This window comes from Dryobates pubescens, chromosome 24 (assembly GCF_014839835.1).
Source record: "Dryobates pubescens isolate bDryPub1 chromosome 24, bDryPub1.pri, whole genome shotgun sequence".
In the NCBI taxonomy this organism is placed as follows: domain Eukaryota; kingdom Metazoa; phylum Chordata; class Aves; order Piciformes; family Picidae; genus Dryobates; species Dryobates pubescens.
Genome location: NC_071635.1, coordinates 12,505,629 through 12,533,086, shown reverse-complemented (window position 1 = coordinate 12,533,086; position 27,458 = coordinate 12,505,629). Strand labels below are relative to the sequence as shown.

Sequence of the window (27,458 nt, the reverse complement as noted above, 5' to 3'; positions counted from 1 at the left end):
GTTTTTTTTTAAGATGCTAATGACAGAGTTACAGCTACAACCTTAGGGGAGGGGGAGCTAAACAAAAGAAGGATTCATTAGAGAACAAAAGAAACACTGGAGGCTTTGAACCTCGGAGTCTCCCACACATTAACTGGGTGTACTGCCAATGTGCTACAGATGTGCCTTACATGAACACATAAGGTAATGATATGTCTACAAAGGGCTGAATGCCTCTGTTTGATGTTTTGTAGTGAATTACACTTAAGCAGGTGGGAAGCTGCAAAGTCTCCAGTCCCCCCATATGCCAGAAACGGGATCTTAAGAGGTCCCTGGATATCTTCTGCAGTTTTTGTAGTCACAGCTGACAGCCACGCCATGTGTTGGTCAATTGGAGCCCTGCACTACCGTCGGGAAGTACAGCCTGTGGTTTCACAGAGGCACCATTTGCTCCTCTTTGTGAAGGGTTGGAGGTATCAGCTCTCTGGTGTGGGGTTTTGGTTTTATTTGTAAGCCCAGAGAGGGGATGAAGTAGCTGGGAAGAAGGAGGCATCCCATATCCCTGAGATTTCTGGAGCTCTCTGTTGTCATGCCTCACCAGCTGAATACTGGAAGGATGCTCAGGGAGCCCCAGTGGGTGAAGTGCCCTTTACAGCAGCCCTGCAGAGGCAGTGCTGGGTGTCCCACATTCAGGACAGGGCACACAGCTCCTAGCCAGCCCCTGCTTCCCTGAACACCACAGAATCAGCCTAGGGAGTGGGGACACACGTATGTGGCTCCAATTTGTAAGAGGGCTGTGCAATTGTACTCAGAATAATTTGGCCTGCACATCAAGACTTGTGCCTATAACCCAGGGTGTGGCAGAAAAAGGTCCAAGCTGAGCTATTTACACCATGGAGATGTATTACAGGAGTTTGGCCAGCGATCTGGTTTGTGCTTTTGCTGCAGAAAATGAAATAACATCCACATCCAGGATTTAAGCCCACTCATGATCAGGGTTGGGAGTGACACTGGCTTAGCTGTAGTTTCTCATGTTCTTTCCAAGCAGAGCACAGCTGGGAGCAGAGATAAGCTGTGGCTTCTGCTAGGGACTCCTACAACAGTGAGGCTGGACTCTCAGGAGGATGGAGCTAGGGAGATACCAAGGGAAGCAAGAAAGGGGACAGGATTCTTGCAGCTGCAGAGAGATCAGGGTCAGAATGAAAGCACAGAAAGAGACATTGACCATTGGAAATGTGCTGCCCAGGGAGGTGGTGGAGTCAGCATCAGTGGAGGTGTTTAGGAAGAGACTGGCTGGGGTGCTTGGTGCCATGGTTTAGTTGATTAGATGGTGTTGGGTGACAGGTTGGACTTGATGATCTCCAAGGTCTTTTCCAGCCTGGTTAATTCTGTGTCCTGTATCTTGCAGACATGTATTTGGCTGCAGAGATGCACCCAGAATACTCCCTTAAAAAATGAAGTTCTGCAGATTCAGATTTATTTAGCTCTAGGTTCATCTATATAGGTTGTTGAGGGGGGAGTTTTGTGCTGTTCCATCTTTAGCCATTGCACATTGGTGTCTCGTTGAGCATTTGAATGTAAAAGGTACTGAGGCCAGCTAGGAAGATCTTTAATTGTAGGTCGTTCCCTTTTTCACTGTTCATTATGGGGGGGGAAAAAAAGCAGCAAGGAAATGTGAACTGCTGGGCTAGAGGAGGTCACCAATAATCTATGCACCTGCCAATCCCATTAGCTCCTTTGGATTTGGCACTGTAGGGGCCTAAAGGAGCTGTGGGCTAAAAATAGCTGTCCAAATTATGAAAAGGAGCCAGGCAAACCTTCCTTCAGCCGCGCCGCAGCTGCCGGAGCGCTTCGAGCGGCAGGGATAGAAAGCTGAGGTGTGGAAGCTCTTCCCTTTTCTCCAGAGACTGGGTTTTACAAAGGATAAAGAATGATGGATGAGAGATCTGCCCTGTTTTCACTTAAATCATAGAATCATAGAATTGCTAGGGACAGAAGGGACCTCAAGGATCATCCAGTTCCAGGCCCCCTGCCATGGGCAGGGACACCTCGCACCAGGTCAGGTTGCTCACAGCCACATCCAGTCTGGTCTTAAAAACCTCCAGGGATGAGGCTTCCACCACCTCCCTGGGCAACCTGTGCCAGTGCCTCACCACCCTCATGGGGAGGAACTTCCTCCTAACATCCAGTCTGAATCTATCCATTTCTATTTTTGTTCCATTCCCCCCAGTCCTATCATTACCTGAGACCCTAAAAAGTCTCTTCCCAGCTTTCTTGTAGCCCCCCCTAAAATACTGGGAGGACACAATAAATTCTTCTCAGAGCCTTCTCTTCTCCAGACTGACCAGCCCAAACTACCTCAGTCTGTCTAATGCTAAAAAGTGACTCCACCACCTCCCTGGGCAGCCCATTATATGGCTAACAACTCTCTGTGAAGAACTTCTTCCTAACATCCAGCCTAAACCTCTCCTGGCACAGCTTGAGACTGTGTCCTCTTGTTCTAGTGCTGGTTGCCTGGGAGGAGAGACCAACCCCCACCTGGCTACAACCTCCCTTCAGATAGTTGTTGACAGCAATAAGGTCTCCCCTGAGCCTCCTCTTCTCCAGGCTAAACAACCCCAGCTCCCTCAGCCTCTCCTCACAGGGCTGTGCTCAAGGCCTCTCCCCAGCCTCGTTGCCCCTCTCTGGACACGTTCAAGCATCTCAATGTCCTTCTTAAACTGAGGGGCCCAGAACTGGACACAGGACTCAAGGTGTGGCCTAACCAGTGCTGAGTCCAGGGGCACAATGGCTTCCCTGCTCCTGCTGGCCACACTTTTCTTGATGCATGCCAGGAGATAATGAAATTATAAGGATGAAAGTGGGGGCAGGGGGAACCCAACTCAAAGCCTGAAAAATAATTGCTGCCTTTTTTCCCCCCCCCCTTTCTTTCTTTATTCAGAGAAGTCTGTAGTCTTCATTCACATCACTGATAGCTCAAACAAGACACTGCAGTTGAGTGGCAACTGCACCAATTAGCAGTGCTGCTGTTGGGTTGTGAATTGCATGTGAAATGTAGAATTTGTCCAGAAGTGCTAATGCAAATTGCTCAACAAAAATGTGCCCTCTGTGTCAAGTCTTTTCACTTGTTCTGACATGCTGATGTCTTCCCAGATTTCTCTGATCGGCAGATCCCTCTCTCAGCTGACAGCTACCAGAGCTCAGAAAGCAATGGAAATATTTCTTCTTGCCATTAGCTGTGTTTCTGCAAGGAGGGCTCCAAGCTGGGGCCAGTTGCTTGCTCTTCAACAGCGTTTTGACTTGTATTTATAGGGCGTTTGACTTCACCTTTCCGGAATGAACTGCTAAATGCCCGCTACATGGCTGAGATTTTACCTGCACAGAAGTTCAAAGACCTGGTTGTCTGCCACAGCAGTGATTTGGTCACTCTGCATGTGTTCAGCACCCTCTGTCATTGTCCGTGGTGATAACCTTTGTGCCTCACCACGTGAGGCTGAGTTGCAATTGCCGTGGGAACTGTAACTTAGCAGCTCCTGGCTGTCTCGGCGCGGGGGATCTCATCCTGCTGTAAAAGGAGAAGTGGAGCCAAGGGCACGTTGAAATCTTGGTGCTCACACCTTGAGTCCTGTGTCCAGTTCTGGGCCCCTCAGTTTAGGAAAGACGTTGAGTTGCTGGAGGGTGTCCAGAGAAGGGCAACAAAGCTGGGGAGGGGTTTGGAGCACAGCCCTATGAGGAGAGGCTGAGGGAGCTGGGGTTGCTTAGCCTGGGGAAGAGGAGGCTCAGGGGAGACTTTATTGCTCTCTACAACTACCTGAAGGGAGGTTATAGATAGGCTGGTCTCTTCTCCCAGGCACCCAGCACCAGAAGAAGAGGACACAGTCTCAAGTTGCACCAGGGGAAGTTTAGGCTGGATGTCAGGAAGAAATTCTTCTTAGAGAGAGTGATTGGTCATTGGAATGTGCTGCCCAGGGAGGTGGTGGAGTCACCATCACTGGAGGTGTTTAGGAAGAGACTGGATGGGGTACTTGGTGCCATGGTTTAGTTGATTAGATGGTGTTGGATGCTGGGTTGGGCTCAGTGATCTTAAAGGTCTCTTCCAACCTGGTCTACCCTATCCTATCCTATCCTATCCTATCCTATCCTATCCTATCCTATCCTATCCTATCCTATCCTATCCTATTTAGTCTGTGGGCAGATTGAAGTTGTGTTTACAACTTCTTGTTCCATGGTGGGTAGCACCTCTGAGTTGTAGTCACAGTTTAGGAGTGCCATCATGCTCTGTCCCCTGCAGACAGAGGATGTAAATAGATTTCCTCCCTGCCCCCTTCCCCCACCCCCCCAATACTTCCAACCCAAGTGTGCGATAAGAGCTAACACGGAGAGACTGACACACCAGGGAGTACAAGGAAACAGAAGAGACTGCTGGACATCATGGAGCCAGGAATTTCTACTAAATTCCAGGCAGGGCTCAGGGTCAGATTTGTATGATTTTGGAAGTCTGCTCACAAAAATGAAATCCAGCAGGAGGGAAAGTGTGAGGGAACTGCTAGCTAAAATGTAACATGGAAAAGAGCAGGTCACGATGGGGTGATGGAAAGTCTCAGCAGTGAACAAGAGATGATGTGTGAGGTGGCATGTGCTGCAGCTGCATTTGAGAGCAAGGGAGAGGGCTGAAATCCAAAAGAAGAGGAAGCCAAGGGAGGGCTGCAAAGAGAGAGATGGCACAGTCGAGATGACAGGCAAGGAAAATGACCTGGGCAGCAGCGCTCTGGCTGTCTGCAAGCAGGCTAAGATTGCAGCCGTCAGGGTGTGAGGTGATGAGAGCCTGGCTGTGGGACTCTGCAGGGAGGTTTGAGACAAGGATGACAAGCAGGTTATGGGCTGAGTGACAGGCAAGTGATGGTGTTGTCCGTGGGGAGGGAAGAAACAGGAAGGAGAGGAGACCGAGGGAGTAGGATGAGAGCCTGCTTTGAGCTTGAGCTGACAGTTATCCACAAGATGATCCCAAAGGCAGCACATGAATTTAGTTGGAGCAGACGGGGACTGGCCGGGGACAGAGGTAGGTCTGAGAGCTGCTGGTGTAGAGAAGGTCCTTGGATGTGTACAGAGAGTGAGCTTGCTCAGAGACGGGAGTAAGAGGGAGAGGAGGGATGAGCGCACAGACCCACAGAGTGGTGGTGTGTGGGAGGGTGATCAGTGATGAACTAGTCTGAGCAGCACTGAGCAAGCAACTGAAGGTGTTGGAGTGAAGCAGGAGCACTGGATTTCCAGTGCAGTGTGGTCAGAAGGAGCTGACAGGCTGTGACAGCAAGCCTGGTGTGATAGTGCAGAGCTGCAGCCAGACAAAGGATGTTAGAGGCTCTGTGACACTGCCTTCTGTGGCAGGCGAGGAGCGAAAGCCTGTTTGGAAGAGAATCTGTGTTGGAGATGGAGACTAAATTCCATCTCAATCATATACATTGTAGGCTGTATGCTTGATAAGCTGAGAGATGACAGGGAGAAGAGAGATGGGGTGAGAGCTGAAGAGGCACTTGGAGTCAGGGGGGGTTTGGATTTATTGTGTTTTCTTTTGTTTCTTTAAAAAGCATGAAGATAAAGTGTGCTTGTGGTGTGAGGGGAAGGAGCAAGAGGGAAGTGAGATATAAAAAGGAAGGAGATGGATGAGGGCAAGAGTGATGAGAAACCAGAGTGCAGTGAGGTCACCAGAACAAGCAGAAGGGCTGGGCACCACTGGTGAAGCCACCACCTCAGTAGCCAGGAGGGGAGAGCCAGGCAAGACATGAAGGAAAGTAATCAGAGGAAGAGGGAGATTGTGTCTTGCTTTGTTAAATCTCTCATGAGAGAGAGCAACACAATCCTGTGCAGAGCCCTGTCTCCAGCAAAGGTGGGAGAAGGCAGGGCTTGAGGGGTGAGTCAAAGGCTGGAAAAGGACAGCAGGGATTGCAGCTGTGAGGGCCAGTTAAGCTGGTGAACACAAATGTGCATTAGGAAGATGGCAGGATAAGGGGAGGCAAAAAAGCATTCAGAAAGGAAGTTTAAAGCTTGGGAGATAAGCAGTTGTCTCAGAATAGATATCAAGGCTATCCAGAAAGCCTCAGATGGTGTGAATAAGGGCTTGATCTGCAAAGGAGGCCATACCTTGGAGACATGGAAGCCTAGGATTAAACTCAGTACTGCCAAAAGCTGAGCTGAGGTAGGCCTTGCAAAAGAAATGAATTCAGTAGTGGAGTTCTCCTTAGCCATGTAAGTAAAGGAGACCTCAGAGAGAAGGGAGGGATCATGCAGTGAGGAGCATGCCAGAGTTAATGGCAAACTAAGCATAGCCCAAATCAGGATCCCTTGTCTCAGCTGTCACTGGAGCTGATAAGACTGGATGCCAAAACAAAGGCCAGGGGGCTAATGGAGACAGAAAGACCTTGCCCAAGGTGGAAGAAAAATCAGGTTTCAAGTACTGGAGCTAGGTAGCATGGATTCAAGGATGCAAAAATGAACTGACTTGTGAAATTATAGCCCTGGTGTGCCACCTCAGCTTAGCAGGAGCTAGTTACTGGGAACCACATCAAAGATGATGTGGCCTTCCTGGGCAGCTGCAGTGGAAGTCCACTTCCCTTGCTCTTGCTGGCTACCTTTGGGAAAGCTTTGGCTCTCAAATTGTGGTGGGTTGAAAATTCACCCCACCCACCCACCCCCAACATGAAACTGGCCAGCCCAGCTCAGTTGGGAGCAATTGAAAGCTGTGTTTACAGGCAAAACTACAATCTACAATGGAATGCAATGAGGAGGAGGCTCCAGGGAGACCTTATCACTCTCTACAACTACCTGAAGGGTGGATATATCCAGGAGGGATTGGTCTCTTCTCCCAGGCAACCAGCACCAGAACAAGAGGACACAGTCTCAAGCTGTGCCAGGGGAAGTTTAGGCTGGAGGTGAGGAGAAAGTTCTTCACAGAGAGAGTTGTTAGCCTTTGGAATGTGCTGCCCAGGGAGGTGGTGGAGTCACCATCCCTGGAGGTGTTCAAGAGGGGATTGGATGTGGCACTTGGTGCCATGGTTTAGTCATGAGGTCTGTGGTGCCAGGTTGGACTTGATGATCTTTGAGGTCTCTTCCAACCTTGGTGATTCTGTGAATATGTACAAAATATACAACATTTATAGGCATTTACAATTAACAAGCAGCATAAGAATCTCCCTGGTCAAAGCTACTAGCTTCTCCCTCTCTGCCTCCTCCTAGCCCCCCTGTTCAAAAGGGAGAAGAAACAGAAGCAGGGAAGTCAATAATACCACAACAATGCAGCCAAAGTCAAGCAGAAGTGAGTCAGTATCTCTCCCAGAGCGACGAAGCGAGAAGAGAAGGGAGGTTGTTTTGGTACAACCAGTTTAAGTTCCTTATCTCTCCACTGGGGTTGTTTAGAATTACCTTTAGTTTCTTTTTTACACCCAACAGTGATTTATTTACATTTTACTGCTTTTCTGTTCAAGACCTGTGAAAAAATTGTAAAGGCATAGCCTAAAACTACCACAGGAATTTAGAGAGGCTGCATGGGCAAGCACCTGCAGCCAAAGACACGGGAATCATTCCAGCTCTTTGAAGGAGGTGTTGGACAGGGGAAGATCATGGAATTTTAGCCTGCAGAAGAGGAGGCTCAGGGGAGACCTTGTTGCCCTCTACAACTACCTGAAGGGAGGCTGTAGCCAGGAGGGAGTTGGTCTCTTCTCCCAGGCAACCAGCACCAGAACAGGAGGACACAGTCTCAAGCTGCACCAGGGGAGGTTTAGGCTGGATGTTAGGAAGAAGTTCTTCACAGAAAGAGAGATTGGCCCTTGGAATGTGCTGCCCAGGGAGGTGATGGAATCACCATCACTGGAAGTGTTGAAAAAGAGCCTGGATGAGGCACTTGGTGCCATGGTTTAGTTGATGAGATGGTGTTGGGTGATAGGTTGGACTCAATGATCTCCAAGGTCTTTTCCAACCTGGTTAATTCTGTTCCGTGAATTTCTGCATGAATTTGTACTCATGACCAGTCCAAGAACGCCAATGCACCTGCTTTGGTGTTTCCATCAGTCACACTCCAGGTCTGCCAGGGCGCCCCAGAGACCAGAGGCACTGTGCTGTACGTGGCACACCCTCCTTCTGTGCTTCTGAGGAGCGTGGAGCAGAGAGAAGTCCTCGCTTCACCCGCGTCCTTCTGGCGTGTGATCCTCCTCCCGTGAGGGCACAGTGTGAACGAGCTAGGGAAGAGCAGTATTAGAGGAACAGTTGTGTTCTGCAGATTGTTCCCTTGCAGAGCAAGCAGTGCCAGGAAATACCAGTCGAGATACTGCAGCTTTCCTGTGAGCACCAGGGACGTGGCATATGCACTCCCTGACCCCTCACCACGCTTCTGCCAGAGGAGAAGCCAAGGCAGTGGCAGTGCCAAGGCAGTGGCAGGAGGCACGCAGGAAAGAGGGTGCCTCTGTGACAGCCCCAAACCTTTGCTGTGCTTGTTTGGTTTGGGGTTTTTTTTTTCACCTTGGCAGGAGCAGCACCACGGGGTGATGGCAAGCCTTTTCCCAATTTTTGAGGTAAGGTGCCCTGTGCATATGGGAAGGAGAGCATATGGCCCACTGTGTTTATTTCTCAGCCAGGATTCTTTCAGGCTTGGCAAATTGCAGGCTGCTTGCTGAGGAGCAGCACAAGTGCCAAGCTTGACTCTCTAAAAATGAAAGGGATTTCATTTATCACAGCACAGAGAAAAAGGATCTGAAAAATGCCCCTAAGTGTGGAGAAAAAACCCCAACACCTTTTGTTTATGCTCAAACGAAACAACTAAGGGGAAATTTAACAACATTTCACTCAGGGTAGAAAACAAATCCCTGCACTCGTCCGCGGGAGACTTCAGGCAGCTTCTGCCAGGCATGAGCTAGAGCCAGGCTCTGTGAAATACCTCAACAACCGGTGAACTCCATGGGGTACAAGGTGATAATGTGGTACAGGCTCGGGCCATTAGAAGGGAAGGGGCTGCCTGGTAATGGCTTAGTGTTTGCTGCTAGAGAGCTCCATTAGAGCATCTTTCGCTCATGCTTTTGCTTCTGCCAGGCCCCGCATTTTTCCCCTCTGTGTGCTGGAAGCTTTCCTTTCTCTTACAGCATTTATTTTTATTGTGTCATTTTCCCTCTGTTCCCCCTTTTCATTGGCCCTGTGTGACTGTTTGTTTAAACCATTTGCCTGCTTTCATCTTCCATTTTTCTTCTCTTCCCCCCCCGCCCCCCGCCGCCCTTCCCTGGGGCTCTCTAGCTGTGATTAGCCTTACGCTTCCCATTAGCTTTCCTCCCTCTGCTCCAGGATGGCCTCGAATGGGGCATTGATTAAAGCTAAAATCTTTAGCAGGAGGATTTCTAATAGGCACCAGCTTTGGGGGCCAGCCACCTCTGTACTCAGTTCTTGCTCCAGTTTGCTCCCCGAGCAGCTTCTGAAGCCCTGGGATATTTGACAGGGCCAAGCTGGCACCTGGCGAGGGCAGTCCCAGCTCCTCTGGAGCAGCCTGATTTGTGCCTTTGCAAGTCCTCAAGCCGTGCCTGTGGTAAAAGGCAGCAGGGACAGGGTGTGGAAAAGCTCTTGTGTGGGCTGGCTTTTGAAGTCTCTCCTCCTGCCTTTTGCTCCGGGAGGGCTGCTGTGTGCTTTCAGAGCGGTAGGGCAGGCGCTTCACGCAGCAGACTTTGAGAGGAGTAATTACAGCCTTCGTAATAGACATCAAATATGAGGTTGGGCACTTTGGTGTTTCTTCAAACCCTCACCCTCCTTTCTCCTTGCTGCCAGCCCTGCTTGGGGGCCGGAGCTCAGAACCAGGGGCGGTGATTGTGGGCAGGCATTGGGGAGTAGGGCTCCAGCGGCTGGCTAGGGGCTGGCTTTGCGGCATATGGGCAGTCACCTCAGACCTTGCCCTGCAACACTAATGCCAGGCAGCTGCTCTTCAGGGAAGGGAGGGATGCTCTGTACTCCCGGGGGGTGGGAGCTGTACGTGGGAGTAACCTCTGAGTAACCACTGTGCTGTAAAACCGCACCCAGGCTGGCCTCACACAAACTTGTCTGTGCAGCCCGTCACTCTGCAGGTCAAAGGAGTGCCTCGGTTAACGCCACCAGGTCACTCCTGCAACAAAATGTGCACCCCAGGAAGAAGTTCCTTACTGTGAGGGTGGTGGAACACTGGAACAGGTGGCCCAGGGAGGTGGTAGAGGTTCCATCCCAGGTGATGCTCAAGGTCAGGCTTGATGGGGCTCTGGGCAAGCCGATCGAGTTGCAGATATCCCTGCTCCCACAAGGAGTTTGGACTAGATGACCTTTTAAAGTCCCTTCCAACCCAGTGCCTTCTGTGAGCCTATGAAAATCAGGTAAAATACCGTTTCACTTGACTGCTCCTCACTGGTGCAGGCTGCTCAAGAGCAGGTGAGATTGCAGAGCAAGAGGATTCCTTCCCATCACAGGGCTGGGTAGGAGCATCAGAGCCTGCTCTGGCTGCCTCACAGACCTGCCAGTCACAAGAGCTCGGCTCCCAGCTCCTCTGGGCCAGCTGGTAGCACAGGCACTGCCCCCTGCCACACACAGCATGTGTGTGGCATATCTGTGGGGAGACTTACCCAGGACCTCAAGGTTCACTTTCCACTGAAGTGACTGAGTAGGTGGTAGGTTATAACCACAGCCTTGCAAGGGGCTGTGACTCGTTAAAGCAAACAAGAAGAGCTCATCTCAATGTTACCCCTCACAAATGCTTTTCTATTTGGTATCCTGATTTCTCTCATTTTTTTTTTTAAAGAGGTGCATGCAAAGAGGCTGTTTCAGGTTTAATTTGGGCCTGATGCTTTCCCCTCCCCCCCCCTAAAAATAATGACCAATAAAAAATTGCAGTCAGAGGGAAACTAGCTATTTGAGCTAAATGAGCAGTTCTTCCTCAGCACACAAACCCAAGCATTATATCATTAAGCTTCCTACCTTGGAACTGGCTGCTGAAACCCAGGGTAAAGAGAACTGAGGATAAAGAGAAGGTTCTGAGGAGACCTTCTTGTAGCCTTCCAGTATCTGAAGGAGGCTACAAGCAAGCTGGGGAGGGACTTTTTAGGGTGTCAGGGAGTGATAGGATGAGGGGGAATGGAGCAAAACTAGAAGTGGGTAGATTCAGATTGGATGTTAGGAAGAAGTTCTTCCCCAGGAGGGTGGTGAGACACTGGCACAGGTTGCCCAGGGAGGTGGTGGAAGCCTCATCCCTGGAGGTTTTTCAGGCCAGGCTGGATGTGGCTGTGAGCAACCTGCTGTAGTGTGAGGTGTCCCTGCCCATGGCAGGGGGCTTGGAACTGGCTGATCCTTGAGGTCCCTTCCAACCCTGACAATTCTATGATTCTAAAACTGAAAAGCAGGAGTGATTTCCCCTGCAAAGGTTTCATTCCTGGGGAGGGGAGAAAACGCTGGAGTCGCTCTTTGTAAGAGGCAGCAGTGAGCCTGGTTTAGGTGTGCTGGTTGAAGTTTGACAGCATTCTGATGGATTTCTGAATCCCACCAGCTCTGCTCAGGATTTGTGGAGTCAAACCACTGTGCTGAAAGCAGAAGTGGGGTGGCAGGGCTTCTGGGGCCACCCAGTAAAACAACCACCCCTTCTGCCTCCCGGTCCTTGAGACTGATTTCTGATGGTCTTTAGCTCTCAAACGGTGGTAGGAAAAGAGCTGCTCGTTTTTACAGCCCTTTGTTACCTACTTTGTCACCAGAAATGAAGCAATTAGTCCCTCTAATGAACAAACAAAACCACACAAGCAGCAATGGTCTGACAGACCCTGTTTGTTCTGTGGAAAGAATAAACTGTATTGCAAACAGGGGCAGGAGAGATGCAGGCGAAGGGAGGTGAAAGGAAAACAAATTGGCTGCACGCAGAGGTCTGGTGTCAAACGTCAGAGGGATCTTGTTGGCTCAGATACTGTGTGAAAGACCATGGCAACCGGGGGGGCCTGGGGAGAGGTTTGCAGCCCCTCCCTGAGGCTGGATGACAGAGGAAATAGGTGAAGCCATCCACTCTGCAGAGCTGTAAAGTGGCACATTCTGTCCCTTGCTCCTGCACGCTGGCTCTTTCAAGGCAAGACAAGAAAAAGGCAAGGAGCCTGAGCTGAATGGATTTGTAATTCCCTTAGTCTCTCAGGTGGCACCGTTCTGAGAGAGGTGGCTTTGCTCTGGGCAGCCTGATTTAGAGAGAGGGATCAAGATCGCTGCCAGACAACAATAAGTAACAGCATTGCAAGGAATTTAATAGCAATAGTTCTGGGGGGGAGATATGGGAACATGCTTTCAGGCTGCTCTGAAAATGCTGGGGAGAGAAGATGTCTCACTGTGACACAGGAGATGGAAATGGAGTAATGGGTTTGGTCTCAGTGGTAGGTTGAGGACCCCCTTATTTTACCCTGTGTGCACACAGAGTACCTACGAGCCCCCCACTAAAGGAGCAGTGCCTGCCAGCCTAGCACCAGCCTGGTGCCAGAGGGTGCCAGGGAGCAGCAGCTCAGAGGTGAGGGCAGAAGGGCTGTTCTAGTTCATCCATCACAGGCCATTCAGTCACACCACCACCTTGTGTTTATCCCAGAGGCTGTCACAGCCTCCAAGACATCAAAACCCGGAGGTCTGCCGTTTCTGAGGGGTAATGAAATCACAGTGTAAAAAATCCCGTTCTTCTTTCTGATTTGGATCTGCCTTCAGCTTCCAGCCCATGCCTCTGGTTTGCCTTCTTCACTGGATGAAAGAACTCTTTAAAGGATTTCTTCTCCCATGAAGGTATTTTTGTACAGCACGGTCAAAACACCTTTCATTTTGCTTTGTGGCAAGCTAAATGGATGGAGCTCTTCAAGTCGCTCGCTGGCAGACACTTTCTGCCTCACATCATTTGTGTGGCTTCTCTTCCTGCTCTGCCTCTAAAATGTAGAGGTCTGATTGTCTCCGCTTTCCTGGTGCTGTTCTAATGCAGTATGCAGGATAAGCCACCTCCTGGCTTCTGTTTGCTCTTCCTCTCTTTGTATACCCAAGGATTGCATTAGAGCACATACCACAGAGCAGCACGGTGAGCTCACGTCCCGTCGTCCAGCCTGCACAGTAAGGCCTGCTTTCAAGTCTCCACTCCCCTCAGCTCTTTGGGAAGCACTTGGTTCCCAGGTGTGGAATACTCACCCTCTGTTGAATTCTGCCAGCAGTTGCCTGGAACTTTCCCCTTGTCCCTGTGGTCCTGCTCTGCCTCCATGGCAGGAGCAGGGTCAGCTCACCGCATCCAAGGGCTCTGATTGTCAGGCTGTGCAGGGAGGGCTGGTGAGCAGGTTTGGCTGTGCCTACCCACACCCAGCTGCCCAGCTCTTGGGGCATCAGCTGGTGGTCATTCTGCTTGTTCTGGAAGAAAACTGTGTGACTGCTTTTAGCTGTAGCTGGGAGACTGAACGGCATGCAGAAGGAATAAATCACTGCTTGATCAGGAGGAGGCATCTAAGATTTGAGACAGAGGCAAATGCCTTTTCCAGTCCCCTTTGTTCTCCTTTGAAAGTCTCTTCTGTCTCACTGTGCATAACTGTACCTGCATGCATATACATCATCCCTGAACTCCTGTGAAGGATCCCCTTGCTCCAGGAGATCCCTGGAAGTACACTGTGAGGACTCAGGGTTTGTGCTCTTACTGCTGAGCTAAGGAGCAGATTGTCAGCAGAGGGCAACTCCCATGTAGGTGTTAACTAAGCAGCCAGGTCCCTACAAAAGTACTGGGTGCTTTGCAGCTACAGAAACCTGCCCAGATGTGTTATCCTGGCCATTTGGAAGTGGTGGCAGTGGTGCCCTGTGAAGGGCAGCTTGGCCCTTCCAGTACTTTGGTTTTCTCCCATTCTGGCCCTGGGCTGTTGAAAAAAACCCAAGTGGCTGAGGATGCAGGGACAGGAGAGGTCCTAGGAAGGTCCCTGGGAGGCTTGGTGAGAGCCAGTGTGTGTTTGAACTTGGTCTGTGAGGGGAAGAAGCCTTAACACTGTCACCCTCCTTGCATATACTGGCCTCTCAGGTTCACCTGCCCCTGAGTGAGGTCCTCAGAGCAGACCTGCAGCTTCCCTGGTCCTGGCTGGAGTCTGTGTAACTCTGCACAAGCCACTGTAACCAGGAGAGAGCTGCTTGCAGCCTGCAGGTAGCACACAGTGGCTTTGAGCACCGTTGAAAACAGCCAGAGTGAGCAATCCAAAGTCACACTGTGCCATCTTCCCAGCTGTAACACTCTGGATCAGGGCAATCCCAAGCACCAATATAGGCTGGGCAGCAACTGCCTTGAAAGCAGCCCTGAAGAAAAGGACTTGGGGGTGCTGGTGGAGGCGAAGCTCAGCATGAGCCAGCAGTGAGCACTTGCAGCCCAGAAAGCCAACCAGAGCCTGGGCTGCATCAGGAGAAGCACAGCCAGCAGGTCGAGGGAGGTGATTCTCCCCCTCTACTCCACTCTGGTGAGACCCCACCTGGAGTACTGCATCCAGTTCTGCAGTCCCTAGTGCAGGAAAGATGTGAAGGTGCTGGAAGGTGTCCAGAGAAGGGCCATGAGGATGAGCAGAGGGCTGGAGCTGCTCTGCTATGGAGACAGACTGAGGGAGTTGGGGCTGTTCAGTCTGGAGTAGAGAAGGCTCCAAGGAGACCTTATTGTGGCCTTCCAGTACCTGAAGGGAGCTACTGGAATACTGGGGAGGGGCTTTTTAGGGTGTCAGGGAGTGATAGGATGAGGGGGGATGGAGCAAAACTAGAAGTGGGTAGATTCAGATTGGATGTTAGGAAGAAGTTCTTCCCCATGAGGGTGGTGAGACACTGGCACAGGTTGCCCAGGGAGGTGGTGGAAGCTTCATCCCTGGAGGTTTTTAAGGCCAGGCTGGATGTGTCTGTGAGCAACCTGCTGTAGTGTGAGGTGTCCCTGCCCATGGTAGGAGGCCTGGAACTGGATGATCCTTGAGGTCCCTTCCAACCCTAACAATTCTGTGCGAGACAGGCTGAGTGATAACAGTCTGTGTTTCCCATTCCAGGACAGCTTTTCAGGGACTGTGTGCCTATACCCATGCAGGGCACTCCTGTATCACTGTGCCCACACACACAGGAGCACAGGGCCCTGGGGGAAGGAGCTGGGTTGTCCTCTTGCTGGTGCAGATCCTCAGGGGATCCTTCCAGAGCGGTGGCAGCCTGAGTCACAGGGTGAGTCAGGCTGTGGCATAGGCTGCTGGGTATCAGTGCTGTCAGCTGCTGCTGGGCTCTGCAGCCAGGGGCTGGGTAGCTGGGGTGTTGATGAGGGTGTCTGAAGAGGCAGCAGTGCCCTTTGGTGGAGGAAGGAAAACACAGAGGTAGGGGAGAGTGTGTAAGGAGGAGAAAAGGACAGCAGGGAATGAGGAGGAGGAAGGCTCAGAGTGCAGTAGGAGGATGAGAGAGCTGGCAGGCACTGGAAGAGCGAAGAGCATTGTCAGTTAGTTTGGTTTTGAAGCTCTGTAATTGTGTGAGTGCTGCACTTTACCTAAGTTGCTTAACTGGGTGCTAGGCTTTTCTGGTGAGACTGTGTCTGAGCCTGGAGCAGGCATGGTTTTGTAAGAGGCAGCCCTGCAGAGCTCAGCATTACTTCTTTCATCAACAGTGCAGTCACAATCATGTACCACTCAGCCCACTTCCAGGTTTCATCTGTGAGCTGGGCCTCTAGAGAGAACAGTGGCAGGAGGGAGGATGTGCACACCCATGGCTGGGTAGCTGAAGAAACCTGCAAGCCCCTGTTGGCCCCGAGCTGCTGCCAGCACTGGGCAGAGATGCACAGCCTCCACCTTGGAGGCTGAGAGCAGCACTGCCAGGCTGCAAAGGTGCTCGTGGTGAAGAGCTCTGCTAGGTGCTAGGGAGTACTTTCCTGCCTGCAGAGACCTTTTGCCTGGCCTGTGCTCCTGATTTGGGGACTCACAACCCAGGGCTGCTCCTGGTGACGTCAGTGGGGCCTTTCATCATGGGCTGGGAAGAGCTTTGGCCAAAAAAAGTGGAAAAGAGAAGAAATATTCCGGGTGGGAGCGTGGTGTTCTAGCTTGATGAAGGAGGCCTGGCTTTAAAGCTGGCATTAAAACTGGAAGCAGGAAGTTTTCACTGTGAGTAGCTAAGTTCTTGTACCTCTAAATGACTAAAGGCACAGCGCTGGGAGCAAAAACCTTTGTGCTACTCTCCGCGTTCCCCCCATGGCTGCAGAGTGCAGGGGGCTGCTGTCAGCTGGCAGGGCTCCTGTGTCAGCTCTGAACTCACTTGTGAGGCAGCACAGCACACAGCAGAGTGCCAGCTGCGGCCTTACCGGGGCAGCAGCACGTCCCTCAGCTGTGCCAAGGCAGCAGCTCTGTCCCAAGACTGTTGTGAAGCCATTCAGTGAGGGCTGGGGCTGCAGCCCCGGCGGCAGCTGTGCGCCGAGCCTCGGCAGAGGAAGCTCCGGCTGATGTCACTCCACAGCATGCCCTTTGGCTCCTGGGTTTTTCCTCCCCCTTTCCTTTTCCCTTGTAGTGGCTGCAGCAAAGGCTCCATGATTTGGCAGCGTGGCATTGCTTTTGTCTATAAATGGAAGCAGTTGGCCCATCTCCCAGTATAACACAAGATAGTTCTGTGCATCAGTTATGCAATCTGTAGCTTGATGACTTCATCAGAAGTCGGGGGAGGGCCAGGGAGTGGTAAGAAAAAGCCTTTGCCATCCACTCTGCTGGAGACAGCTGATGTCTCTGTGCATTCCCCAGAGCAGCTCAGCAGCAGGGCTGGGTGCAAGAGCAGCTGAGGGATCGGGGATCCTTAGGGGGGTGCATTTCCCTGACCCGCCTTGGGGAAGCCCCAGCAGCTGCCCTCACTCTTACCGTGCTTGACCAGGCTGTAAAGTGCAACGAGGCAAGACTGGGGGAGAAATGGAAAGAGGAGCTGGGAGGGAACTTTCAAACCAGGGCAGATGTTAAAATAAGAGAAGGAACCTAAATACTGGAGAGCTGCCTTTCAGCAGAGAGCCCTTCAGGGAATATCTGTGCAGAGTAGAGATGTGGACAAATGGTATTTTCTTGTTATTTCCTCAGAAGGGTCCTTGAAAAGCTGACCTTCATGCAGAAAGGCTGACCCTAATTTCCTAAGCCACACTCTGGCATCGATTTTAACCCTTTCGTTGACGGGGCTGGGGTGGGTGCCGTGGAGTTACTCCTTTATACATTCCCAGTCACACAGTAATTGAACTGTCAGCAAAGCAGAGGAATCTAACCCTCACCCTGGCACGCTTTGAGTGGAGGATCCTGAAGTGACTGAGGGCCTTTCCAGCAAGTGAGTGTTTCTGAATGAATCCCCATCACCACGGGACAGCTAAAGAGCTTCTCAGGAGCTGCTCCTACCGAGCAGTCTCTGCCCCTGAGGAAGCTGGAGCTACCCAGGAGCAGTGGTCACAGATTTAGCAACTGGTCCCCCAAAAAAGAGATGGCCTGGGTTACCTGGGATGACACCCATAATAGAGGTCTCACGGGCACCCATGAGTGGGGGACCGTAGCCCAGAGGACCCTTGTGGACTTTGCTTTCCAGCTCAGATGCTCCAGGGCATGCTCAGCCCAGCAGAGCTGAAGAGTACCGGCACCGCCACCGCAAGCCGGGATGTGCGGGTGGCTTTCCCAGCTCTTGATGAAAAGTGGCCTCCACCGTCCCTTCCCCTGTCTCCCGGCTCGGTTTCACCGGGCAGGGGTCGGTCCCGCTGCTTTCGCTCCGTCCCGCCGGGCTGGGGCCGGGGCCGCTGCTCCCTCTCGGTCCCGCCGGGCCGGGCCGCGGGCGGGCAGCGACACCTGCCGGCGGCGCCGGTGGCTGCAGCCCCGCCGGGCGCGGCGGCTGGACGGGGCCGGGGTTTGTAAAACCAGGGCCGGTGGGAGGAGGTTTGCAGCTAAAAGCTTCAAAGGCTGAACGGCAGCCGCTTGCGTTAGAAACTGCCCCGGGTTCGCAGGGTGTAGCCACAGAAGCAGCTTCAGTGCGGAGGAAAGCTGCGGGTTGGGTAAGAGCAGCTGATAAGAGACTTTGGTACCCTGGCGGCCAGCCGTGATGTGTGGGTCTCTGTAGTGATGGAGGTCCTTCCCGGTTCTGAGTCAGCCAGGTCCTAAAGCCAGGAGGAGCAAAACCAGGGCGGCCGACCCAAGTGTTCCATCCCATAACTGTCACTCTCACCATAAACTGGACAGGTTCCCTGGCATGGTCTCTTCTCCTGATGGCTCCCATCCTTGAAGGGTCTCACCCAGCATTCTGCTCTGAAGCCAGCTCCCCTATTTGCTGTGGCTGTCACCTTTGCACTGGAGCTGTGGTGCTCCCAGTGCTTTACATCCAGCACTCACTGCTGGGAATGTGCAGCTCACAGACACTGCATGGGCTGAATATAACCTTGTGTACTTTCTACTAGTGTTAGTATTAGGGGAGTTAATTATTATTTTACTGAATCTGTTCCCATTCCAACCCACAGACCTCCTTTCCTTCTCCTGCTTCTCCTTTCCAGCCAGGTGTGTCATTTGGTGGTAGAACAATTGGCTGAGGAAGCAGGGTGGTTGTAGGAGAAGGTGGTTGTGCCATCACACACCCTTCAGCTACACACTTTCGGTCCTTTGGTGCTGGATGGAAATCTTAACCACATGATGTAGTGGGAAATGAATCCTGCTAGCTCCTGCTCTTTGTCATGTGCACCTAAACCCTTGGCTTCTCAGTCCAGGGGACTGTGAAAGTGATGTTATGGAGAAAGGGAATTGGAGGGAAAATACATTTCTTGTCTCCATGATGAGGGAGAAAAAGGTTGGGAAAACATGCCCCTGAAGTTAAGTATCCTGAATGAAACTAAAGCTAGTACACAACTTAATTGTTTGATTATTAATGAATTTTAAAGTGCTCTTGTTTCATCTGTGGTGGCTTTGAATTCCAGGAGAGAAGAGGAACCAGCTCCCTGCTCCCTGCAGGGAACAGCCTGTGGCTTTGTCACAAGCATCTTTCCAAAGACACTTAGTTCAAGCTCCAGTCTTCACTCAAAGACTCAACACTTGTTGTTAATGAGGCAGAATTTCCCCTGCCCATGGGAGTAATGAGGCCTTCTCTCTCTCTCTCTCTCTCTTTGCACAGGAGCAGCATCAGGTGGGATTGTCTCGGACCACGGGGCCTATGCAGCCTTCTGTCCCACCGGGCTCCAGCAGTGTGGTCACAGGCACGAGCTCTGGGGGTCCCTTCCTGGGAAACCAACCTCAGGCAGCCATCATGAAGCAGATGCTGATTGAGCAGAGAGCCCAGCTCCACGTGATAGAGCAGCAGAAACAACAGTTCCTAAGAGAGCAGAGGCAGCAGCAGCAGATCCTGGCAGAGCAGGTACAGTATCCCTTTGTCTCAGGAACCTCAGTGCACACAAGTAAGAGAGCAGGAGCACTAGAGACTGGGCAACACCAACCCTGCCTCCTGTGTTTGGTAGGTGATTCTCTGTGGCTCCTGTCACAGTACTTCAGCAGTGGTTATCAAAGAAGAAGCATCTGCCTCTGCCCTGCTATTAGCTTGACCAATATTGCCCAGGTTCCACTGGAAAAGTTGATTCTTAACCTGGTATCTTATGGTGCCTTTGCTCTGGCAGAAGCAGACCCTGCTGCAGCTACAGCCAATAGGCTGAACACGAGCCAGCAGTGTGCCCAGGTGGCCAAGAGGGCCAATGGCATCCTGGCCTGCATCAGGAACAGTGTGGCCAGCAGGAGCAGGGAGGTCATTCTGCCCCTGTACACTGCACAGGTTAGGCCACACCTTGAGTCCTGTGTCCAGTTCTGGGGCCCTCAGTTTAGGAAAGATGTTGAGCTGCTGGAAGGTGTCCAGAGAAGGGCAACAAAGCTGGGGAGGGGTTTGGAGCACAGCCCTATGAGGAGAGGCTGAGGGAGCTGGGGCTGCTTAGCCTGGAGAAGAGGAGGCTCAGGGGTGACCTTCTTGCTCTCTCCAACTACCTGAAGGGAGGTTGTAGCCAGGTGGGGGTTGGTCTCTTCTCCCAGGCAGCCAGCACCAGAACAAGAGGACACAGTCTCAAGCTGTGCCAGGGGAGGTTTAGGCTGGATGTTAGGAAGAAGTTCTTCATAGAAAGAGAGATTGGCCATTGGAATGTGCTGCCCAGGGAGGTGGTGGAGTCACCGTCACTGGAGGTGTTTAGGAGGAGACTGGATGGGGTGCTTGGTGCCATGGTTTAGTTGATTAGATGGTGTTGGATGGTAGGTTGGACTCAATGATCTCAAAGATCTCTTCCAACCTGGTTAATTCTATTCTATTCTATTCTATTCTATTCTATTCTATTCTATTCTATTCTATTCTATTCTATTCTATTCTATTCTATTCTATTCTACAGTTGCTGGTGCCCTTCCCTCCCTCTGACTGTGGTCTTGCCCTGGTAAAAGCTATGTAGAGCCATGCAGTGATCTGGGACAAAGAATAGATGTGGGTTAGCAGTAACCTAGCAGAGAAAGAAGAAGTTAGTATTTACCCAGATCAACTCTTTAATCTGGTTTATCACATACTGGAGTGAGCAATTAAGTTAGCACAAAGCAGAGGCAGCATCAAGGGAGGAGCCACAGGCAAACCACCTTTCACAGTGGCAGTGTGGAATTGCTGCAGTGGAGCTCTTGGGCTTTGCAGTATATTCATGTTGCAAATGACCCAGCCTGACTGGTAATGTCTTGTGCATGTTTAACTTGGCTGCAGTTTAAAAGCACCCCATCAGAAAGTCACACTGTTCAGTTCCTATAAGCTCATAGCCCAGTTTAACTTGCAGTCCTCTCATGTTTCCTAGATAATGTTCTAATAGGTCAGGAATTGCTTTTAGCTTGGCTTCGCCTCTCTTGCTGGGGAAACACAGTTTAAGATCTGGGGCATACTTTAATCAGAGTTAGAACTTGTGCATTGCTGTATGGCCACAGAAATACTGACAGCCTTTTCCCCTTCTCCTGGTCCTCCTGGGAAATGGTCAAATTCACCCCCAAGGAGCAGGAAGGATGCTCCTAGGATAAAGAGGTTCAGGGGTGAACCAGGATAAACTGGTTCAGGGGTGAACAAGTGCAGAGGAGTGAGGGTACAGTAATGTTCCCCCATTGTGGATTAGGCTAATTCAAATGCATCACCCAGGAGCCAGTCCCTGACCTGGCTGCTGAAGGCAAGCCTGTAAGTGTTGAAACCACAGGCTGAGGCTGGCAGGTGTGTTGGCCTGGGTGCAAAGTGACAAAGTCACAGTCCTCAGGCTCCTGCCTTCTGGGTGGTTTGTGCCTAATAAGGTTCAATGCTAGTTCATAACACATACTTCTGAACACAGGGATTAGCACTTGCTTCTTCCCCAACTTTGCCATTCTGCTGCCTTCCTTACACATCCCTGGGTTTGGACACAGTGTTTGTACAGCTGCAGATGACGCGCCGAGACCTGTCCTTTTAGTAAGTCTTTAGTCAAGATAGCCTAGGCTTTGAAAGCTCTGGCAAACACACTCTCTGACTCTATAATCAGCCCTTGGTTCTGTTTTAGGTGCATGAGCATTCCTAGAAAATTACCACAGGGGAGCAGTGTGGGCTGGGTCAAGGGAGGGAAGCGTTTAGCAGGCACCTGCTCCCCAAATACCATTCACTGAATCACAAGAGCACCTTTGTAGCTGCTCCTCTTCTGGCACAGGAATGATCCCAGGCTACAGTGCCCAGGTCAGGATGCAGTACTCCTTGCAGCAACTGTTTGGAGTGCAGAGGTAGGGGAGAGTCTTGTACAGGGAACAGAAACGTGTCCAGAGAAGGGCAGTGAGGCTGGGGAGAGGCCTCGAGCACAGCCCTGTGAGGAGAGGCTGAGGGAGCTGGGGTTGTTTAGCCTGGAGAAGAGGAGGCTCAGGGCAGACCTTACTGCTCTCTACAACTACCTGAAGGGAGGTTGTAGCCAGGAGAGGGTTGGTCTCTTCTCCCAGGCAACCAGCACCAGAACAAGAGGACACAGTCTCAAGCTGTGCCAGGAGAAGTTTGGGCTGGAGGTGAGGAGAAAGCTCTTCCCAGAGAGAGTTGTTAGCCATTGGAATGTGCTGCCCAGGGAGGTGGTGGAGTCACCATCCCTGGAGGTGTTCAAGAGGGGATTGGACGTGGCACTTGGTGCCATGATTTAGTCATGAGGTCTGTGGTGACAGCTTGGACTCGATGATCTTTGAGGTCTCTTCCAACCTCTAGAAACCTCTAGACCTTGGCAAGGCTGGGGGAAGGAAAGGATGTGAGGCTGCAGTTGCCCTTAGACCTGGGTGAGCAAAGCCATTTCATATCCTTCCCTCTCAGCCTGAAGACAGTTAAGTTTGCATTGTAGAGGTCGAGATGAAGTGGTTTTAAGAGAGGAGAGTTGATGTTAGCCTCTGCTTTTTCCTTCTTGAACCAAAGGGAGCCTGTGTGCTGAGCAGCCCAAGTGCTCTCAGGAGAACTCTTCAAAAGACTCTGCTTGTCTCTCCAGAACAGCTTGCTAGATAAGAAATGCTGCAGCTCTGCTGCAGTGCTTCTGCCACCAGCCCCTTTCTCAGCTCCCTAATTAACTAATCATCTTTTTCTCTCCTGCTTTCCTCCCCTCGTTCGTTTCCAGCAGTTGCAGCAGCAGTCGCATTTGCCTCGGCAGCACCTGCAGCAGCAGCGGAGCCCCTACCCCGTGCAACAGGTCAATCAGTTCCAAGGTAAAAGTCACCTTCTTTTTTCCTGTCTGGGAGTCAATGCCTGTGCCTGCTGAGGGCACGTGGAAGTTGATGTGTTTTGTGAAGAGCAGGGTTTCAGCAGTGTGCCGGAAGGGGAAGGGAGGCTGTTGCACCCTGGCACGTGCCACGTGTTCTTCTGGAGGGACATGGCCAGGTGTGTGTACTGAGCTCCTAACTTCCCTTCTGCTCCCCTCACCAGGAGCTGTGGTTTTTTTGTTTGGCATTTGTTTTCCCTCTTTGACAGCTGGGTCCTGTGAATTTATCTTGTTTGCCTCCACTTTCATCATGCTGAGTTTTTTCATCTGTAGAGTCATAGAATCATAGAATTGTCAGGGTTGGAAGGGACCTCAAGGATCAGCCAGTGCCAACCCCCCTGCCATGGGCAGGGACACCTCACACTACAGCAGGTTGCTCACAGCCACATCCAGCCTGGCCTTAAAAACCTCCAGGCATGAGGGCTTCCACCACCTCCCTGGGCAACCTGTTCCTGTTTCGTCTAATGCTTCCTGCTGTACCTTGTTTGTTCCCTCTTATTCTTTCCCCACTTTGCCTCGTTTGATGAGCAGAGAACTTCAGAGAGGTCATGCTTACCTGGAGGAGTGACTGATAGATGTCAGGTGTGGCAAACAGTGAGCTAGCCAAGATGTAAATGGAGATTTGTACTTTTTAATCATCTCCAAACCAGCAAGTATCAATTCAGTGTGCTCACAGAGAGCTGAAGACTGCAAATGCAATCACTTTGGCGTAGGAAAAGAACTTAATGCTGATGCTTTTTAGGTGCAAAGCATCAGCTGCATGTCTTCACTAACCATGGCTTCTAAACAGACATGAAATGAACATGCACTGGCATTGCATATTCATGACAGTGCCATCCCATCCCAGGGTGCAAGTGAGCAGAGCCTGACCCCCCCTCTTGACCCCCAGCCCTCAGGTATTTATAAACATCTATTAAAACCCCTCTCAGTCTTCTCTTCTCCAAACTAAACAGCCCCAGGGCTCTCAGCCTGTCCTTATATCTCCTTGTATCTTAAGCCTTATATTTACATCTTCTCTTTGCCAGCCTTCACGCCAGGGTTAATTGCGTGCCTCATGCTCTCAGAGCTCCACCTGCAGAGTTGCAGTAGGGCAGTGACTCAAACCACAGTGAACCCATGGCATAATCAAGAGCTCTGATAATTGTTTTTAAATAAAGATAGTAAATACAGGAGCATATTGTTGTCTCAGAAATCAATAGCTGCCCCCCACACACCACGAAAGCAAGACACAAGCATGGCTCAGCTAGCTTGCCACGGTGTGGGATTTAACAAGGTTAGGCTTTTCTGGCTTCCCCTCACTGGCCTAAGGTGGAATGAAATGTGCTTAGAATATTGATTCCCTAATACACTCTCCCTGCTCTGACTGTCCACCAAAAACAATTTTTCTTCTTTCCATAGACTTAATCAGTAGGAGTGATATAGAAAATCCATTCATTTATGCCTCCTGAGCTATTAAAAAATTGATTGGCCTTCTGAGCCTGACATTTCCATTTTCAAGGCTTACTTTTGAAAGACAATGGAGATATTTTAAAGAGGGCTTCAAATGGTGAGCTGAAGCCCAGCTTGCTCTGCTGCCACTGAAGGAGACCAGTGGAAGCTGTCTCACTTGCTTGCTGGGAGCTGAATTAGGCTTATCTGAGGAGCATGAGGGCTCCTGAATCATGGTGCACCTGCAGCCTTGGAGTCTTGGGGACTAACTTCTTTCCATGCATGTTGTCACTGGTCCTGGTGGAAAAGACACACACACAAAAAGAAAGACTCACATTTGCTTCTGAAGGGGAGCTTTGACTCCCAGGTCACTCCTTAGATATTTAATCTCTGGTCCTAGTGAAGTAGGCAAAGGCCTGTTGAAGCACTGCAGTTCCTGTGGCTGGCTGGCTTAGGCTTCTGAGTAGGTTATTACCCAGGGAAGCAGCCATGGCTGTGATCATGCATCACTCATGCAATCACATTGTCTCCATTCCTCAAGGGTCTGGAGCCACGAATCCCTTTGGGTACACATCCCAAAATTGTCATAATTGAGAATTACTCACTCAATCATTGCCCTTTTGACCTTCCCAGCCTCATTTTAGGTCTTAAGGGAAATTAGGCTGCTTGTCTGCATCGATGGCATTCTCTGCTGAGCAGCATCCTGCTTCACAAACTGAATGCATAACGTGGGCAGTGGTTCCTGCTTAGGGTAGCACTTGATCTGTGTTGACTCCCACCTTCAAAGGGAGGGGACTTGGCAGGTCAGGACAGAGGCTGCAATCAGACTGAGGTGGGGAACCTTGTTCTGAAATGCAGCTGATCTCTGAAATGCAACTAGCACATCTCCCAGGGATGGGTAACCTTTTAGCTCTCTGCTAAATTTCAAGTGAAACAATGATTCACTCAACTCAGAAAGCACAGCAGTCTGAGATCCTGTGATGCAGATTCTCCCCCTCTAACTCCACTCTGGTGAGACCCCACCTGCAGTACTGCATCCAGGTCTGGAGTACAATAAGGATCTGGAGGTGCTGGAACATGTCCAGAGAAGGGCCACGAGGATGGTCAGAGGGCTGGAGCTGCTCTGCTATGTGCACAGACTGAGGGAGTTGGGGCTGTTCAGTCTGGAGAAAAGAAGGCTCCCAGGAGACCTTGTTGTGGCCTCCCAGTATCTGAAGGGAGCTACAAGAAAGCTGGGGAGGGACTTTTTAGGATGTCAGGGAGTGATAGGACTAAGGGGAATGGAACAAAACTAGAAATGGGGAGATTCAGATTGGATGTTAGGAAGAAATTCTTCACCGTGAGAGTAGTGAGACACTGGCACAGGTTACCCAGGGAGGTGATGGAAGCCCTCATGCCTGGAGGCTTTTAAGGCCAGGCTGGATGTGTCTGTGAGCAACCTGATGTAGTGTGAGGTGTCCCTGCCCATGGCAGGGGGGTTGGAACTGGCTGATCCTTGAGGTCCCTTCCAGCCCTGACAGTTCTCTGATTCCCTCTTCTGCTGAGACACGTTAATTAAGATTGGCAGTGTTGCAGGTATTTTTTCTTACCTTCCTCTCTCTGTTTTGTAGGTTCTCCCCAGGATATAGCAGCTGTGAGAAACCAAGCAGCACTGCAGAGCATGAGGACATCTCGACTGATGGCCCAGAACGCGAGCATGATGGCAATGGGTCCTTCGCAGAACCCGAGCACGCTGCCCTCCACCGCGGGCCAGTCGGACATGGGCATGGCCCCTTACAGCAACGCCTCCTCCAGCCAGCCAGGAATGTACAGTATGAGCACAGGGATGAGCCAAATGTTGCAGCACCCAAACCAAAGTGGCATGAACATGGCACATAACACAGGCCAGGGAACGAGGCAGCCTGCCTCTGGACAAGCGGTGGGTATGGTCGGCAGTTTCGGGCAGAACATGCTGGTGAACTCTGCCCTGACGCAGCATCAGCAGCAGATGAAAGGAGCTGTGGGCCAGGTCTTACCAAGGGCACAGGCACCACGACTTCAAAACCTGATGGGGACTGTCCCTCAAGGAACACAGAACTGGCAGCAACGAGGTTTACAAGGTATACCCGGAAGGACTAGCGGCGAAATGGGGCCCTTCAACAACGGCACAACGTACCCCATGCAGCCCGGGCAGCCACGGCTGTCCAAGCAGCATTTCCCACAGGGGCTTAATCAGACAGTTGTGGACTCCAGTGGAACAGTAAGAGCCCTCAACCCAGCAATGGGCAGACAGTTGCTGCAACCACTACCTGGACAACAAGGAGCCAGCCAGGCCAGGCCGATGGTAATGCCTGCAATAAGCCAAGGGGTCCCCACCATGTCTGGATTTGGGCAGCCTCCCACGCAGCAAATGCCAGGCGGTAACTTTGCTCAGAGCAGCCAAGGCCAGGCCTATGAGAGGAATCCCACTCAGGACATAGCCTACAACTACAGTAGTGAAGGAGCAGGGGGGGCATTCTCTGGTTTAGCAGAGGGTGCAGACCTTGTGGACTCCATCATTAAGAGCGGACCAGGGGACGAGTGGATACAGGAACTCGATGAGTTGTTTGGAACCCCCCAGTGAGTGGGTCTGTATAGTCTGGAGCTGTGGTTGTTACATTTGGGAAACAAAACAAAGAGAAGAGCAAGATGGATGTTCTCCCCATCCTTGGGTTGTTGGGTTTCTGTCTGAGTTGGTCTGGGGGGTTGTTTTGTCCTCTTTTTGTTTGGAGTCCTGCAAACTGAGCTGATCTGTAGCCGGCCTCGGAAGATCCAGGGGAGGAGGAAAACGTCAGCATCCCAAGACTTCCAGCAAGCTGTCTCCACTGCCTGGCAGCTCTGTGTGTGGGGTGGGGGCTGGATGGGGGAACTGGAAGAGCCAGGTGATGCCTCTGGTGGGGAGAATTTGATCTTCCCCCCCCACTGAAGTGAGGCTTCATTGCACAGTGGTAGGCAGTGGTTCTGACATCTCCCACCTGAGGTAACTGCACACACTGCAGCTTCAGGGGAGCAGGTAGAAACAGCCAGGAGCAAAGCCTAAAGATGTCTGGGGGGGGGGATTGCACAGGCCCTGGTCAGAAACAAGCTTAACCCTGGGGGTGAGCAGATCTGGGTGAGCCACGGCCAGGCCCGCAGGGCTGGCTCTGGGCTGTCACAAGGGACGTGCAGCACACACGTGACAAACCTCAGCAGTCACAGGGAGGTCACCAGCAACACTGCAGAGTGACAAGGATCCAATCAAAATGTAGGAGACCATGCACCTGGCACTGCAGAGAGGACAGCTTGATTATGGGAC

The 27,458-nt window shown here is 51.4% G+C and overlaps 1 protein-coding gene across 2 annotated transcripts in view; it reads left to right on the top strand.

Annotated features, from left to right (window-relative positions):
• MAML3 (mastermind like transcriptional coactivator 3) overlaps positions 1-27,146 on the top strand; it is a 296,232-nt gene extending 269,086 nt beyond the window's left edge. The window contains exons 3-5 of one of the 2 annotated variants that reach the window (XM_054172585.1): positions 19,096-19,335; positions 22,580-22,664; positions 25,756-27,146. In XM_054172585.1, the coding sequence (XP_054028560.1) occupies positions 19,096-19,335; positions 22,580-22,664; positions 25,756-26,747 (1,317 nt within the window). In that variant the 3' untranslated portion in view covers positions 26,748-27,146. Of the gene's footprint in view, positions 1-19,095; positions 19,336-22,576; positions 22,665-25,755 lie in introns of both variants that reach the window. The other variant, XM_054172584.1, reaches the window with a different exon arrangement.
• The last annotated feature ends 312 nt before the right edge of the window (positions 27,147-27,458 follow it).